At 41.7% G+C, this 17866-nt stretch overlaps 1 protein-coding gene across 6 annotated transcripts in view; it reads right to left on the bottom strand.

The window, feature by feature from the left end:
* The window catches only part of LOC134645088 (mitogen-activated protein kinase kinase kinase kinase 4), a 99045-nt gene that overhangs the window by 24463 nt on the left and 56716 nt on the right, over nt 1-17866 (bottom strand). For 5 of the 6 annotated variants that reach the window (XM_063498349.1, XM_063498350.1, XM_063498351.1 and 2 more), the window contains exons 4-16: nt 14218-14343; nt 11817-11927; nt 11538-11628; nt 10644-10774; nt 10370-10424; nt 9976-10054; nt 9715-9890; nt 9462-9534; nt 8983-9193; nt 5071-5232; nt 4849-4935; nt 3002-3340; nt 915-1064 (exon numbers count right to left, since the gene is read on the bottom strand). In XM_063498349.1, coding sequence (XP_063354419.1) covers nt 915-1064; nt 3002-3340; nt 4849-4935; nt 5071-5232; nt 8983-9193; nt 9462-9534; nt 9715-9890; nt 9976-10054; nt 10370-10424; nt 10644-10774; nt 11538-11628; nt 11817-11927; nt 14218-14343 — 1791 coding nt within the window. The remainder of the gene's footprint in view (nt 1-914; nt 1065-3001; nt 3341-4848; nt 4936-5070; nt 5233-8982; nt 9194-9461; nt 9535-9714; nt 9891-9975; nt 10055-10369; nt 10425-10643; nt 10775-11537; nt 11629-11816; nt 11928-14217; nt 14344-17866) is intronic. The other variant, XM_063498355.1, reaches the window with a different exon arrangement.

Raw genomic sequence — 17866 nt, 5'->3', positions numbered from 1 at the left:
CCATTCAAAGTTGGCAAGGCAACTCGGCAATATAAGGCTGACAGCATACTCTTAACCAGGGGTGTCGAACACATGGCCAGAGGGGTCAGAACTAGCTCTCCAAAGGGTGTGTTTCAACTGTTCATCAAAGCTCGAGACCTGAGTCATTATTAATTTTACAGCCTTCTTACAGACAAAGATGTTAACCATAGGTTACAATACCACAGTGACATAAGGTGGTTAAGCTTTGGCTCTTTGATTTATGACAGTAATGTTTCATTTTAGTGACAGTGAACTGACTGGAGGAAGGAGGAGGGGAAAACTGAATAAGTCATTACGCTATGACTTTACTTATCATGCCCACTGCAGATCACGTCCGGTACACTGTGGCCCAGGAACTAATAACTCTCGCCCTAATTTGGCTTGTTCACATAACTGAATGACAGGTTAGCAGCCATAAAGTCCTCAGGCATGCTCAGCCCGACCAAGCTCCGCTATTACTACTTCCATGTAGAAAAAGGGAAGTTGATATTACAATCAGATCTTGTGTCATGCAAACAATATGCAACTGTCAAATACATGAATCTCTCTCTCTCTCTCGCTGTATAATTCTGAACTCTGTAGCCTTAGCAGCTACATTTTCAGTTTAGCAGGACTACATGCTGTGCTGAACAGATAAGAGATCGTATCACTTTCATGTTCTGACGTCAGGTCTCTCAATCTGGTGTTTCTGCAATAAATTTTTTAATTTTTCCAATGCTGTCATCCATAACCCCATCCCCTGCTCAATATGCTCCAACACAGCAAAATCCTTTAAGATGTAAATCACCAGTGGATTGCTCCTAGTCCAGTGATCCAGCGGACACCAACTCACAGCTGTAAATGTAAAAGCAGAATAGTTAACAGAAGAAGAAATGGTTTGAAGTCACTCTTACCTGTGGTTCCACAGGCCGGTGCATGGCCTCAGAAGCAGAGTTCCCATTGGGGTATGAAGACTCAGATCGCGGCGGCACCGGAGGCTGCTGTGGTTTGGTCTGAGCTGACTGGGGAGAACCCTGGATGTTCTTCCGATATCGCTCGTCAGCCTAAGAAGGACGTGCAGACAGCAGCATTAGCAGCAAGTTGAGAATACAGGTGGATGCAGGTCAGTACACGAAGAGGAGAAAAGACAGAAGCCATCAGCCGCTATGGTTTGTTAGTTTCTTCCAACAGAGAAGAAGTGATTTGTTCTGGCAGTAGTTCAAGCACATCAGAAAGTTATCTGCTGATACAGGCACACCAGCAGGGACAACAAAGCACCTCCTCAAAGGCAGCAGTGTTATTGGTACCGCAGTGTTTCCACATCCCTACGAGAAGGACAGCAATTCCATGACCAGCAAGACTGTCATGCATTTTTCATGTGGAGAGAAGACATTCACAAAGGAAAGGTTAGGTCACACGCTGAGGTCCAGGACACGGTTCACCACAGAAAGTCAGATTTTGACATTTTGTTTTTTTGGTTATTCTTCAAAATGGATATTTGGATATCTTTTCCATTTGTGATTTTTTTTTCTTCATGTTACCACTTTATCAGAAACTTTGTGATTACAGTGTTATCATCAAAAGATGACTATCCTGTTTGTTCCACCAGTGTTAGGGCTTCTGAGCTGTTTTGGCCAATGATGTGCTTTCATTTGGCTAGCGTCTCTGTCATTATCCTTCCCAATAGGCACTAAAAAGGGATACCAAATGCCAAAAAGAAGAAAGAGACTGTAAGTCACGCTGAGCACTAATGAGGTGGCTCGTTTTTATTAATGTGGGGACAAGGACTACCGTGAGGATAATTAGACACCAGTTGTGTCCTTCTTTAGAGGGAGGAGCTGTTCAAGTGAGCATTTCACTGCAAACTCACGAGAAAAAGCTCAAATGACATCTTCTCATACACTGTAAACAGAACGCTGACATAGCCACCATGACACCAACGTTTGGACTTCTGCTTTGAAGGCCAGATTGTCACTTTCAACATCGATGTCTTGTGTTTTTGAAACTAGATGATAGGAGCAAGGGGGTGGATCTGACTGAGAAACCAGGGATTTTAAGTTGTACCCTGATTTATCATCTGCTGTACTTGAAATGGGGCTATAATTTGCAAAGGGAGCATCAAGATTTATTTAATAAAATGTGAACTTGGCAATCGAGACCCTAAAAAACTGGTTACTGAACTCATGCATAAAGGGAGAAGTAGGTTCATTTTCTCACAGGCTTCTGTACAATCTTACTTATCTTGCAACCAGAGGAGTTGCCCTCTGCTGGCCATTAGAAAGAATGCACATTTAAGGCACTTCAACATTGGCAGCCCTTTTCAGACTTAGAGGCTGTATTTTTTATTCTATGTTTCAGGAAGTCTGAAGGAATCCTCGAAGTGAACGCTGGAGTTTAACATGAATATGCTGCATCTAGATATTAGTTTGTTGGTATTTGGTATAATAATTTCTTTAGTTTCCCAACTTTTTTCCTATGAGGATTTCACAAGTATTGGAAATTAGCAATACTATAAACTCTATGTGCAGCACATCAGTTTCATGCTCCATATTGGACCTACGTTAAACATTATTCTCCCTTTTGTTTCTGTCTCTCTCTCTCAGTTAGCCCTGTTCCTGCTACAGCTGTCTCTGGAGGAGCTGATGCTTCTCCAAAATCAGCTTGAAAAGATCTATAACATCACTTGCTTTAAAGATTGGTCTCAAGTTGAGTTCAACTTATTAGAACTTCATATTTAAGTTCACCTAGATAGATAAAATAACTGCTGTTGGTCCTGTAACACAGGCATATATATGTGCGTCATGGACCTGTTTAATTATTAGACATGTGAGTTTAGAAACAGTCTAGCTACAGAGCTCGTCTACAAAGCCATTCATCCCACACCATCAGCTCACCGTCACCATCTACACACGATACACTAAAGACAGCGGGAGTGAGTATACACAAGCAAAGGAAGCATTTTACAAGCAGTCACTGTGACTGATCAGCTAACGAGGTTCACCTCTCTGACTGGCTCAGAGTCAGGGGCGGGGCCTTGAAGGTCAGCCACTGGTAGCCTGCTTTCTGTAGTTTTTTCCAGACTGGAGGCTGGACTGGGCCGTGTCTTCTCACTGTCAGTGTTCTGTGGTTGTTTTGTTGTTTCCTGCTCAGGGGCTTGCAGAGGCTTTACCCTGTCGGGTTCAGGGTTCTGTGGGGGTTTGGGGGTCTGTTGCTGGGCTGTTTTGCTACTGTCCAAGTTCTGGTTTTGCTGAAGCGACAGCAGGTAGGCCTGCTCCTGCTGCAGCTGTCTCTGGAGTTTCTGAGCTTGCCGCTGCTCCTCAAGCTCCCGCCATTTGTACTCCTGAGTACAGGGAGGGTCAAGTTGAACCAAAACCGCTAGCACACATAGGCTGGTCGACACTTACTATGTCCAAAAAAGTCCTTTTTGATACTTTAAGGGATTAAGAATCCATTTAGATGACCCCATACAGTTACACCAACCATCAGTTTGGAGTCACATGCCAGCAGTGACTGTAGGAATACGACTGTATGAAAACTATTGTGTAGAAGTTAGCATCAGAGATGGAGAGAGCACTTTGTTTTGAAAGGCTCTTGGTGGTAATGGCATTATAATGTTGCAAGGCTTTTAACTCATTTCTTACTTTTATTACATATTATTTATCCTTATAAGGATATATTTATATTCATTATATATCCTGTAACTGTGAGCAATGACATCACAGCTGTTAACAAACATGGCACACATAGCTTTATATTCTAGTTTCTATAAGGCTGAGTGTCTCAGGTCCTAAAAATGTTAAATGCACCCTTTATGACTGAAACATTGCTAATTCAACTCACAGCTCTGTTAAAACATTCAGTTTCAGGCCAAGTCAGGCTTTAGTGGAGAATTTAAATGGGAGGAGACTCTGAAATTTAAACAAACTGTTCAACCCTCTTCAATCTTACTCCTCACCCTAATGATTTTCCTGCAGTCTCAAAAAACAAAACAAAACAAAAAAACTAAACCATCTGATGGATACTGGTGGGAGAAAAATGTCCAACTGCAAGCCTGTTAGACCACTGTGGTGAAAAGCAATTAAACCAGTGAAGCATTAATACAGTTTTATGCAGTGGGACAGTTGTGCCCATTGCCAGAGGCTCCATCTAAATATAGGTTGTTAATTCAAACATGTAACATCCATTCCTATAATACAGCTCAAAGTAAAATATTTCACAGTTTAAATAGAAGTCAGCTTGTTTTTTGACTTTTGAATGGTGACTATGCAGGAACCACATGGTCAGAGATTAAGTAATGGTTGAAACTGGAAGTGAGGATGTTAACGGTCATATCCTTTTATTATGTGAATATCCGCTCCAAACCCCAAGAGAAACAGAATCCTTTAAAAAGAAAAAGAAAATAACAACATGGTTTGAGTATCAGTATCACCTCCCCTGACCCTTTAACATCTGGAAGAGGGGAAGCCCTCTCTTTCCGTGGGATGACTAGTTTCCTGCTGATGACATCACCTTCACTCAGAGGCTCGTAAACATCCTGATTTCCCCAGCAAAATCTGAGAATGCTCATTATACTCTGACCTCAACCGTTAACGGCTCCCCTCGGCTTCACTAAAGTCAAAAGTTATTTCTAAAAACTTGATGAAGTTTAGCACAGAAGGCAAATGGACTCAGGAAAACACATGTAACGGAGGAATAAAGTACCTGCGTTAGGAAATTTAACAACCTGGGAGCTGCAGAAACATTAAAACATAACCACTTGGGGCATGAAAGCAGAAACAGCATTAAGCTCATTTAGATTTTTTTTTAAAATGATAAAAGGGGGAAAAAATGAAGTTGAATGTGACTCACCAGAAGCATGGCCTGTTCATGGAGGAGCTGCTGTTGCAGGATCTCCAGGTGCCTCTGCTCCTCCTCCAGCTGTCGACGTATATACTCCTGTCAATCAGAGTCCACAGCCATTAGTTAAATATCAGAAAGGTAGGTTTAAAAATTCATCCAAATTAATCCAAATCCTAATTAAAGTTTATAAAACAAATCTTTCAGTGTCTTGCCCAGTCGATTCCCTCCTACCTGCTCGCGGTCGGCCCTCCTCTTTTCCTCCTCGGCCCTCCTGCGCTCCTCCTCTTCTTTGCGGCGTCGTTCCATCTCTTCGATGCGCCTCTTCTCCTCCTGCTCGCGCCGGCGCTGCTCACGCTCCTGCTGCCTCCTCATCTCGCGCTCACGTCGTTGTTGCTGGAGGAGTTAAAAAAAAAAAGAAAAAGAAAAAGAAAAAAACTGCTCATCGTCCTAGTTCTGATTTTTGTCAAGTCATACGAGACACTGACCTCATGTTTCCTAATCAGTGCTGAACTAGAATCTGCATGACTGGCACAGTATTAATATTTTAATTTGGCCTGGATTGGTAAGAGAAGCAACGTGAGACCACAAAGTGTGCGACTCACACGAAACGGTTAAAACCCTGTTCAAACATTCAGCACACTGCTGTATAGCGTACATGGTTATTGCTCTGAATTTTCCTCCATAACGATAACTGCCTTTGGTGCCACTCGAGTGGCAGCGTCTGGGGCAGAAAAATGAAGCCGCTCTAAAAGTGTATAAAAGTGGTTCTTTGCCACACACAACCTCAAACACTCCTATGTTAAAAGGCCCAACATTACAGCATCTTTTGGCTTAATCTAAGGCTAACCAATGGGTTAGTGGATAATCTCCATGTTTTAGATAAAGTTTGCGGTGTCACTGTGATGGGACTCCAGAAGTGTCTCTGCTTCATCACACCAAGGAGATACATAGTGAAGGCTGCTTATAGAAGTTACACCCTTCAAAGCAAAACAATCAAGAGGCTCAAGAGAATCAATTTTCAATCATTTTCTGAGTTCAGCTATGTTAAGATTTCTCTATCACACAGATATAAAAAGATAAAACCATGAATTTGACAGAAGAGCAATCTGAAAGTATAAACCAGCAGGTTAAGACTGGGCAGGAGCTTTTTAGAGGCCACCAAGGATGAATTTTAACCCTGCTGGGTTCAAAACAGGATGAGTTATAGATTAATTTGGAATGCACTATGTTGCAGGTCATCTGTAGAGGATTTACACAGCTCTACCAATGTGGCTCAGAGTTAGGATTTTAACAGCGATCCAAACTGTGGTGTTTTTTTGTTGTTTTTGTTTTTTTATTTGGGGGTTTTGGGGACCTTTTAAACTCAGTTTGCAAGTATTTTTGAACAGATAGACATCAGTATAGGTTGTGGCATAAATGTCTTTTTCATGTGAGTAGAGAAAACATAAATACTACAGAGGTGTATGAGCTGGACAGACAAGTAAGAAGACGATAACATGTCAACATTTCAAGGACTGCATTAACACTGGATATCTTAATCAGTGTGAAAGTTCAGGCCTGACAGGCAGCGTGTTTTTTGTTTGAGCTTGGCTCTCTAAGCAGACACATGAAGAAATTACACTGATTTCTGTCTGTGAGCGAGTTGTGACAGGGTGCGGGGAACGCTGCGGGACTTCAGTTGACGGATTGCGTACGATGACGCATCGTGTTTGCACAGATTCTGTGCTCAGCATTCAAGCTTCCAAACGTGGGGATCTATCAGAACAGGAGAGCACATGTACGCCGATATTTCACTGACGTGGCCGGTGTTCAACTGTGGCTTCTCGCTGTCTGATTCATCCACAAGCACCGTCATGAATCAAAAACGGAGCCTTGAGCTGTAAGTGCAGTGGGAAAACACGAGCAGAAATACAACTTTTTTTCTCTCTCTTCCCACAGAGGCCTTACACTTGTGCAGTGCAGTGAATTTATATGTGCTCAGTGAATGTTTGAGCGTGTTTAAATTTGCTTTTTTTGGGGTGAGTGTGGGTGGGGTGTTTCCCCAGTCCCTCTTTTAATATTTAGAGCTGTCTCTTCTCTTTTTCTTCCAGAGAATTTAGTTCAGTACAGTCCTGTCAAAATTTATAATCATCTATTTGAAGCTTTTTTCCTCCCTACACTTCCTTTACTCCTCTCCGGCATTACTGAACATTTTTCTCTCTCTTCTTAAGAACAGAGGATGAAGCCAGGTTCAGAAAAGTGATTATAGCTCAAAGAGATAATAGGATAATTACAGCAAAGGTGTTCAAATTCACTCTCTGGGGAAACCAATTAACTTTTTTCCCCACTCTAGTCAAAAATTGATTTTGGAGCATTATGTGAAATTATCAAGTACAAAATCTAACCGCTATCCCCCCGAGTAAAACAGCTTTAATCTTGCTACACCAACATAATGTACACACATATTAACTGCAGCAGACAAACTGGCTAACCCCCCAGGGTTCACTGCCCAAACAAGACGAGCTGAAATCAAAGGAACAAGGACTTTTCTACTTAGTCATTCTAACTTTCTGCTGAATTTGTCGCTTTGAAAATACAGCAAAGTGTTACTGATTCAGATCTGTTGAATTTTATGTTTTTTAATTTATAATTCAAAGCCCAAGAAGGACCAACAGTCAGTTCCAAATTTAATTGAAAATGACATGAATCAAAGCCGAGAAGATCACTCAGTTAGCAGTTCTGATTGGCAAAGTCTTGTTTTGACAAGTCAAATTACTTTTATAATAAACCACAAGTGTCAGAGGTGATGTGTGACAAGTATAACGTCAAGAGTGAAAGGGAAGATTTACAAGACAGAAGTGGGATCTGCTACGATGGATGGTTTTGGAGGTGGTGGCACTAACAAACATACAGCAGGTGAAGCTTAATGTGGCAGAGTTGAAGATGTAAAGATTTGCATTGTGAGTGAAAGTGACTATATCAGCTCAGGTTCAGAAGTTTAGAGGCAAAGTTAGAGAGGAAAGGCTGAGATGGTCTGGACATGTGAAGAAGGAGGATAGTGGATAATGGAGGAAAAGGAGAAAAAACCCACAGAGGTGGTTTACAGATGTAGTGAAGGTGGACAAGCAGAGGGTTGGTGTGGCTGAGGATGAGGATGTAGCGTCCTCTAATGGGAGTAAGTCAAAAGAAAAAGAAGAAGTAGTATACATCTGAGCAGTACTTTGGATATTGTTGCCATGATAAGATCTAAGACTGATCTTTTGATTTTTTTTATGATGTCAAAATAAATCAATATTTATTGGAGAAGCAGATGAAGTCAAATGGGTTAGAAATGTCCTTTTCTTGGGCCTGAGAGTCCAGAATCATGTTATACATCCATAATCTAAATAATATATTTAGCATAATAAATATATTAAGTTTCCCTGCATCCAATGAGCCACATCAGTTTCTTAGTATTTTAAACAAATATATAGAAGGTAACTCTTAAGTAAACTTCAGAAAACATCAAAATTTACTGAAAACCCTTCAGTTTTGTAAAAACAGTGATGCCATTCATTTTCATGGGAGAACCTCTCTGTGTACAAAACTTCATAAATAATTCAAATCTTTCCCTGCAACAGGATTATTTTTAGTCCTATTGAAACTTCCAGGGTAAATGCTTAATTAATAATAAATAACTCATATTTTAAATATGGGTTTTGTTTGTGTGTTTAGGCAAATTTACATCCCTCATTTTCTTTTAGGAGGTTTTTTTCTCACAGATTTTGCCAACATTTTTCTGACTCTGTGACACGGTGTGGTCAGGCCCGAACTTTCAGCCTTAAGACTCACTCAAATACATGACTCACATTAAACCGAACCTCCTGTGCAGTGGTCACAAACAGGCAAGTTAGCTATGGAGACCTTTTGGTACAGGCTGTAAATATACTGACTTCTGCTGTTGAGTTGGGCATTTTAAGATCTATGAGGATTTGTTAGGTTGTCCTGCTGGATTCTGTTCTGGTGATATCACCACTTTAGATCCAGTTACACTGGGTTATTACATTGCAGGCACACAACAGTCAAACAGCAGTCTATCGCCTCTTCTAAACACACAGTCTTACCACAGAACTGTGTCTACTCGATTAACATAAAAATTCTATTAATTTGTTATGAGGTTTCCACCTCCTCCAGCCGTCTCCGCTGCTCCTTCTGCTGCTCGATACGTTTCTGCCTCTCAGCCAGCAGCTGGCGCTTGTACTCCTCCTGCTCACGGAGCTGCTGCTCCTGGAGGAGCTGTTGGCGGCGAAGGGCCTCCGAACGCTCCTTGTTCTCCTGCTGCAGACGTATGAAGTCACGACGCAGGGTCGACTCGCCCGGCACGTTGACTATGGAACTGTACAGATGACCCGATGAGAAGGATGTAGAAACTGACCCGTATGACATCATAAAATACTTTTCATATCAAGGGTGTAATCATGTGACCTTGTGCTACACAAGTACTGAGGGTGTAGCGTGCATATGTATGTGTCTAAATATAAAGGAATCACTAAGATGACTTCAAAAACATGGATCCGAATTCACTTTATGATGTTTAGCCTATAGTAAAAAGCTAAAACTATGTACTGGAAATTGTAAAACTCTTTTGTTAGATGGATAGATACCTTGGCTCTCCTTCTTGCTCAGATGACTCTTCCTCCTCTTCTTCACTGCCACTGTATTCATACTCTGTCTCATCTGCAGATAGTTAACAAAAATAAAGTCTAAAAATTAGAGTCCTCATTAAACCTTCATCATAATATATGTATATTTTTTTTAAAGACACAAAATATGTCGTTTGGAGGGAGTAGCTTCTGATTTTTATCCATAAGTTCATTTTTGCACATTAACACTGACAGAGCTTCGTCCTGGACTCACCTTTCTCGCCCCTCTTCTTCTTGGTTCGGTCGATGTGGTCTTTGAGCTGGATGCGGACCTGCCTCTCATTGGGCTGGTCCCGAATGAAGGGGTGTTTCAGCAGCTGCTCAGTGGGAGGGCGCTGGGTGTAATTCTTCACAAGGCAACTCTCAATGAAGCTGAAGAACTTCTTTGACCTATGACGGCAGTTAGACGTCATGTACAGAGTTCGGATCGGCACGGTTTACTGATATCAAGAATAAAAGATGGAAAACATCTCACCATTTTTTGGACTTGAGTCGAGGAGGTGGGTTTCTGGGAATGAGGAAGAGGGCTCTCATTGGATGCATGTCACACAGAGCTAAAGGAAACAACAGAAGAGAAACCAAATGAGAGATCAGACAAAAAACTAATATAAATGTCAAAGCCATACATTTAAGATGGTGGGTTTTATTTTTATTTTTTTGCATCTGTATTGCCTGCATAAAAATAAGAGGTATAGATAGAAAATGTAAATCTATAGTGAAGCTACAGTTAACAGAGTAAACAGAGTTCTCTTCTGATCATGCAGGTTTGAAACATAAATACACCAGTAAATTTGTTTAGAGTAAAAGTACCAGTTTCTACTCATGATATCATTGAAATTTTTTTTTGTACAATCAGGTATTGTACTTACGAGGAGCTCCCTCAGCCATTTCAATGGCTGTGATTCCACAGGACCACAGATCACTCTGAAACACAAAGAGATAAGATTAGTCAGAGTCTGTGTGCTTCTCTGAGTAACACATGTGATGGAAATGACAGAGCAGTCTTCTCATTGGTCATATTAATGATTAAAACTATAATCTTTTCTATCACATGGATGATGCTCCTATTTGACTGGTTTCAAACTCATTCTGCACCATGAATCCCACTAACATCTGTGACCAGATGCAGTTTTGCATGCTCACCCTGTAATCGTAGGTAGCATCAGGGTTTTCGTCACACGCGATGACCTCTGGAGCCATCCAGTATGGCGTCCCGATGAAGGTGTTTCTTCGACCTACCGTCCGGTCCAGCTGAGCACTCACGCCAAAGTCCACTGAAAGAAACACGAAGCATTCAAATAAAGAAAACAGACTAAAACCGTTCAGATCCTGCACCAAGGCAAACTACAACTGTGAGAGGGGCCCCTCAAGTTAACTTGAGTCTGCCTCAGAGTGTAAAAGGTCAAGATGCTGTATTTTAACCACGGTGGAGACACTTTGTTTAATGCTGTGTCACGGGACATTATTAAGCTAGGTAACACAGGGTGGCCTGATTACAAGTTGTAATAGAATTATGGATAATTAAAGGGAATAAAAACAACATTAATCGGTGGTTTCACACAAAGGTTTGGTGAACAAAGAATCTATTTTTATGCAGAAGTTAAAACTTTTCTTTGAAAGTTAAAAACACTGTGGAGGCTGATTTACAGATCAGCACAAATGGACACTAAATCTCCAAAACTCAGAACAGATTCTTCTGTCTTTTTGTGCACATATCATAAGTGAAATCAAATGTCTAGGTAGTTTTGTTGCAAGAAATTATTGTGACACTGTAATCAGAAGAAATCTAAATAAAGACAAATTTTGGAGCTGTATATGGACATTATGTTTCATAAGGATTTGACTACACAGGCCTGCAGCTGTGCGATCATGTGAAACATTCGAAAACAAAACACTGGCAATGAGAAAGCTCCAGTTGGCATCGCCACAGTGCTGACTCAGATCTGCTGGTGCAATCGCTTTTCCATGCACCGGTCCAAAACCACAGCGCGGGAGCACTTCCCGTCTACAGGCCCGGTCTAAAGCCAACTGACTCACCCAGCTTGACTTCAGCGTTTTCAGTCAGCAGCACATTTTGTCCTTTGATGTCGCGGTGAATGACATGATGAGCATGCAGGTGAGCTAATCCCTGTTGGGATAAAGGAAAAATGAAAACAACTTATTAGAAACATGGGCTGTATCAGACGATCAAACAAGTGTTTGTTTTGTTTAAATGCAAAAGTTTAATTATTTAAAATCATACTTTTAGCAATGTTTAGGACACAAATAATATAATCTAGTGAAGATGTTGGCAGCAGACTGTGAGAAATAACTGACTCTGAGGATCTCTCGGGAGATGTAGGCGATCCAGTCTTCCTTCAGCGAGTTGCCCTTGGTGTTCTTCACCAGATCTGTGATGGAGCCGGCACCACAGAACTCCATCACCAGCTGGAGGTGAGAAAGAGATGCATTTGTAACACACACACAAACGCTCACCATCATTCTACCATCAGCGTAAGACGCCATGCAGCGTTTTACTATCGATACACCATTAAGACATTAATTATGTATTACTGTAATGCAATATTAAGATTTCAAATGTGCTTTATTGTGTTTATTTAGATTTATTACTTAACGATCTTCTTTATTTTATTTCACTTTAATCTGTTTGATTGCACACCTTTGTCTAATTTTTCATTATTGAGCTATTCTGGCTTACTGGGCTCTGACAATCTTGTCATATTGTATTTTATTTTAATAATCCATCCTAATTTATTTTAAGATTTGCAGCTTGTTGAGTTTAATGGGAAATTCCTGTGTAATATAGGAATTCCCCAAATTTGGGAATAAATAAGGTAGCTTATCTCATCGTATTAGAGCTACCTTGAGCAAACAGAGCAATTATTGAGAAACTCAGTGGTCCCAGTTAACTTTGCATTTTCCTTCTGTAAGCCACCACGCCTCATGTGAATGCAAATCTTCTGGAGTGCTGTGCAGCACTTTAGAGTATATTGTAACAAGAGACGGCAGAAAGAATAAAAGGGAATGCGGAAGGAAAAACTGCAATCACTTCTACTAGTTTACCCTGTGCCGTGATTGAGACAGGAAGCCAGCGGCTATTAGGAAATGTGGTTTTAATGCAAAAGAGAAAAGCATTAGCAAAACCACAAGTGTAGGAAGCTGGAGACAATACAAATACAGAAGTGCATCTCTTAAACCTCATGGGGTGCCCTCGTCACTGTTTTACAATAAATTTAAAGTTGGAAAGCATTTTCTGTGCACCTCTACAGGTGGCAGCTGTCATGCTGCGACCTGGGGGACTGATCCGATTCATTTTTAGTACTACATATCTGACAAACATAAAAAAAATCCTAAAAAAAAAAATATGTCAAGACTGATATTTTAATAAAAAACTGAACAACACTGCACAAAATAATTGCGTATAACATAACACAATTGATAACATACAATCACACAATTTTATTAAATAATAATTACCAAAGATGGGTTCAACAGGCTAAAGTTTTTTTATTGATGATGTGGGGAAAAAAGAGAAAATATTATATAGACAAATAGAGACAAACATAATGAAAGCAGGACAAACTCTAAGATCCACGTTTGTTAAATATGAACTCCACTGAGGCCAACCCTTCGCTTTATTCACCTCTGTATTGTGTGTTATATCTTAATGGTCACTAAGCCTCTGATACAGTGTCTCTTACTTGCTGACTAAAGGATATATGCCTCATAAACACATTAAGTGATCTTCTTGAGACAGTAGTCTTAAGTGGTGTCAGCACAGAACATGAATATCATAAAACAGACACACACTCAGTATGTCACCCCCACGCATGGCAGACAGCATGAATCCACAACAGTGGAGGCTGTAAAAGGGGCCGTGGAAGCAGCTGTAAAAACAAATACAGGACTGTGTTGTGAAGTGAGAGTGAGATCCCTCCTCCTCTCCAGGAACAGCAGAGGCTCCGGGTCATAAAACGAGGTAATCCTGCCTCGGACAAACGACCAGCTGTAAATTTCTCCTGCTGCTGTTCTCTACCTCCTGATCCTTCCCACCTCTCCCTTCTCTGATTGACTCTCTTTCTTTTGTTTCTCACTTATGCACCATTTATTTAATTCCACAGTCTTGTTGCTCTTTTCTAGAAATCTGTTTTGTTTTTTTGTATTGCTGTCATTTCTTTTACTGCTCTTCAAATATGAAGAACAGAATATTGGCTGTAATGAGGAAAATGCATAAAGCAACTTCAACTCCATATCTGCTGGAGAGCTTTCTGACTTCATGGCATGTGATATCTCTCTTATCTGTCATCACACATTCAAACAACTTTCTAAAAATAACAGTATACACTTTGGCTGTTATACAGGAATCCCTGATATTGTTTAGTTTGTCTTTTTTTAGCCTGGCAAATCTTTTCATTACAGTCTCAAAATACCTTCGAACGTATGATGATAACACACTGAATGCATGCAAAATCAAATCTTGTTAAGCAATCTTATAGTTCCTGCTTGAATATGAATTTAATCTTACTCCGTCCCTTTGCTAAATAACTCCACAAATGTTCTAAATTAGGATTCTTCAAGATTCGGTTCATTAAGTTATATGAACAATTCAGATTCTGTGATTGGTCAAGAGTGAAGAATGACTGCTGTATCCAGTTTAAATTGAACCTGTAATGTGTGTAATACTGTGCTCATTACAGAAATGGGATGTTAAACTCACCCAGAGCTGGTCATCATGGCCTGGTGGACTTTTCTTGATGAAGGCTCCGTAGTAGGTGGCTATGTTTCTGTGATGGGAGTACTTCTTCAGCATGTTGATTTCCAACTTAATTTCCTCCTCTTCATCCTATGAAAAAAAAAAAGGTGGAAAAACAGAGTTAGGACACTATTCATTGGCTGTTGTTCAGCTGGGAAGCAATTATTTGAATTAACAGAGTAGATCCAAACAAACAGTCATGTCTATTAGTTCTGTTATCTGAAGGATAGGAACGAGGTACATATCCCCCCCCCCGTCCTGGCTGAAGAAACCTCTATTCAAACCCTAAAGACGGATGACCTGTAATGACATGGTTTTGGCTCCGCCTGCACATTCACTCCCTGTAATCACAATGACCCCGACTTCGATAGCCGCTCTTCACCAAGCCAAGCTGCGTAACAGGGCAGCCTTGTGTTGTACCAGGAGGCAAAAAGATGTAATTTCGTCTTGCCAAATAGATCCCAAATCTGGGCCACTATGAAAGGGTGCAACCTCCAATCCCTCACCAGGGGAAACCCCCTGGAGAGAAGGTCTGGCCCCAGGTTCAGGTGGCCTGGAACATGGGTGGCTCTTAGAGACAGAAAATGAACACTGCACCATAAAAGCAGAGAGCGAGACAGCTTTAACAATTCAATTCAATTCAATTCAATTTTATTTATATAGCGCCAAATCACAACAAAAGTCGCCTCAAGGCGCTTTATATTGTACAGTAGATAGCACAATATTAAATACAGAGAAAAACCCAACAATCATATGACCCCCTATGAGCAAGCACTTTGGCGACAGTGGGAAGGAAAAACTCCCTTTTAACAGGAAGAAACCTCCGGCAGAACCAGGCTCAGGGAGGGGCGGCCATCTGCTGCGACCGGTTGGGGTGAAAGAAGGAAAACAGGATAAAGACATGCTGTGGAAGAGAGACAGAGATTAATAACAGATATGATTCGATGCAGAGAGGTCTGTTAACACATAGTGAGTGAGAAGGTGACTGGAAAGGAAAAACTCGATGCATCATGGGAATCCCCGGCAGCCTACATCTATTGCAGCATAGCTAAGGGAGGATTCAGGGTCACCTGGTCCAGCCCTAACTATATGCTTTAGCAAAAAGGAAAGTTTTAAGCCTAATCTTGAAAGTAGAGATAGTGTCTGTCTCCCGAATCCAAACTGGAAGCTGGTTCCACAGAAGAGGGGCCTGAAAACTGAAGGCTCTCCCTCCCATTCTACTTTTAAATACCCTAGGGACAACAAGTATGCCTGCAGAGCGAGAGCGAAGTGCTCTAATAGGGTGATATGGTACTACAAGGTCATTAAGATAAGATGGGGCCTGATTATTTAAGACCTTGTAAGTGAGGAGCAGGATTTTGAATTCAATTCTGGATTTAACAGGAAGCCAATGAAGGGAAGCCAAAACAGGAGAAATATGCTCTCTCTTCCTAGTCCCTGTCAGTACTCTTGCTGCAGCATTTTGGATTAGCTGAAGACTTTTCAGCGAGTTTTTAGGACATCCTGATAATAAAGAATTACAGTAGTCCAGCCTGGAAGTAATGAAGGCATGATAACAGGGGAAGAGAGCGTATCCCTCCCTGCCTGTTTATGTAAGAGACCACTGTCAAATTGTCTGTCCTGACTAGGACATGCTGGACCCTCGGAACAAAAATGCCTGAGAGCTAAGAACACTGCTAGCAGCTCTAAGTGATTCATGTGCAGCTCACGCTGCTCTGTGGTCCAGACACCTCTCACTGATGCGCCACCGCACAGAGCTCCCCATCCCCATCTGTGAATACCACCTTGTGAAACAACACCCTCCCAGTCTGAGAGCCCTGGTGCAGTCTGGGCTCCCTCCAGGGACAGAGAGCTAGCATGCTAGATACGTGTCATTGTCAGGTGACACGATGTACACAGGTGGTGAGAGAGTCCACCACTGAAACACTCATCTTTAACAGTCCAAGTGACACTATGGCGATCAGAAATGCCATCATGCCCAACAACCATTATGTCATTTGGAAACGCCGCCTGCATTTCAGTTGAAACTGTCCAGCTGCAACATGGAGAATCTGCACTGCTTGTACGGCAGAGTTGTGGGGCCACCAACACCATGGTTGTGGCACGGTGCCAGATAAGCAGCCAGGGATGGCTCCATAGGAGGTGTGTTAGCTAAGCCAGCCTCGTTGGTGTCATCCATGTACTCCATGCTTCCCAGCTCCATGTACTGTCAATAGGCAGGCACAGTGACATGGTTGGACGGCGGTTTGCTCCATGATGCAGTTAGCTTGCAAAGAAATTCTAGGAACATGAATTTTTGGCCCCCATGGGCTCTGGTGGAAGGAAAAAAATCCCACGAACTGGTGGAGGAGAGGGCCAGCGGCGAAACAGGGATAAAGAGACGCATCATCGTAGCTGGCCGACGCAGTAGCAGCAGCACGCTGGGCTGACGTTGGGCTCTCCTGCTCATCCTCTGACAAACCATGTCCAGGCCGATGTCCAGCACATCATCATCTTACTAGGGGCCGCTGGCCAGTCAGCACTCCTGCATGGTTCCGGCTCATCTTCGGTTAACCCATCAACATATTTCATGTGGTCAGCCCAGCTAACTGCAGGTACATCGACCAGATACTCCTCGTCTTCGGACTCGGGCAAAGGTGGGGCCCCAGACTTGGAGAGGAGAGGGCCATGCTGTGCAACAGCTGTCTCCCCCAGCACTTTCTCCACAAACATCACCATCGTCTTTCCAGCGTCGCAAGCTGGCGACAAAACGCTCAGACTTCAGGCTCAGTCAACACTCTCCTAGTGTGGACAATCCCCAGGCAGAGTCTGGGGGTATCAGTGTCATATGATAATAATGATAATGATGATAATGATCTTGAATCTGTAAGTGTTCAGCTTACACGCTGCTAAATATTGTTAATGAGGCAAAAGCATGCCAGAATGCACACACAAGTAACAGGAGCCCCTGTAAACACATACATGTAACATTTTTTACAGCCAACCAGTGCCAACTGTTTGAAAGAACTACGGTAACACAGACATGATTTGAACGTGTATAAACTGACTGGCAACTGCTTTATCTATTGACGGCATTTAAAGTGCAGACTTTAAAAGTCTCAGCTGGGCTGCAAAAATGCCAAACAAAACAACAAGCAATCTAGAGGAATATTTACTATCATCCGCCAGACAGTAGTGTCAGCTGATGTATTCATAAATTAAATAGTTCTTATTGTGGACAGGCTTAAATGTTTTGTTTTGTTTTTTGTCTGAAGGTTTGCAGAGCTGTAGTGTGTGCTTTTACAGCACCACCTTTTGCTGTGTTCCTGCATAGCAGATTTACAGCTGAGATCTGCACAGCTCTCAGTCTCTACTTCTCAAAGTCTTTATTTGACTCCTTATTTTAAATGGTAGGAAAAACATTTGACTATGTTTGAGGATTCTTTGCTATGTAAGAACTGGCTAATGGTTTTCATACTTGGATATGAAAATCTGGTCTCAGTGGGAAACTTATAAAATGGGCTGTAACTAAACCAGGTTGTTGTGTTGGTAGTGAAAACTAAAAGAGAAGCTAATTTTGCTGTTTGCTGGCATCTACTTGTGAAATACAGGGCCAGGCAAGAACACAAACAGT

The sequence above is a fragment of the Pelmatolapia mariae genome, linkage group LG16_19 (assembly GCF_036321145.2).
Source record: "Pelmatolapia mariae isolate MD_Pm_ZW linkage group LG16_19, Pm_UMD_F_2, whole genome shotgun sequence".
Lineage (NCBI taxonomy): Eukaryota > Metazoa > Chordata > Actinopteri > Cichliformes > Cichlidae > Pelmatolapia > Pelmatolapia mariae.
The sequence above is the reverse complement of the archived record's forward strand: the minus strand, read 5'-3'. Positions and strand labels throughout refer to the sequence as shown.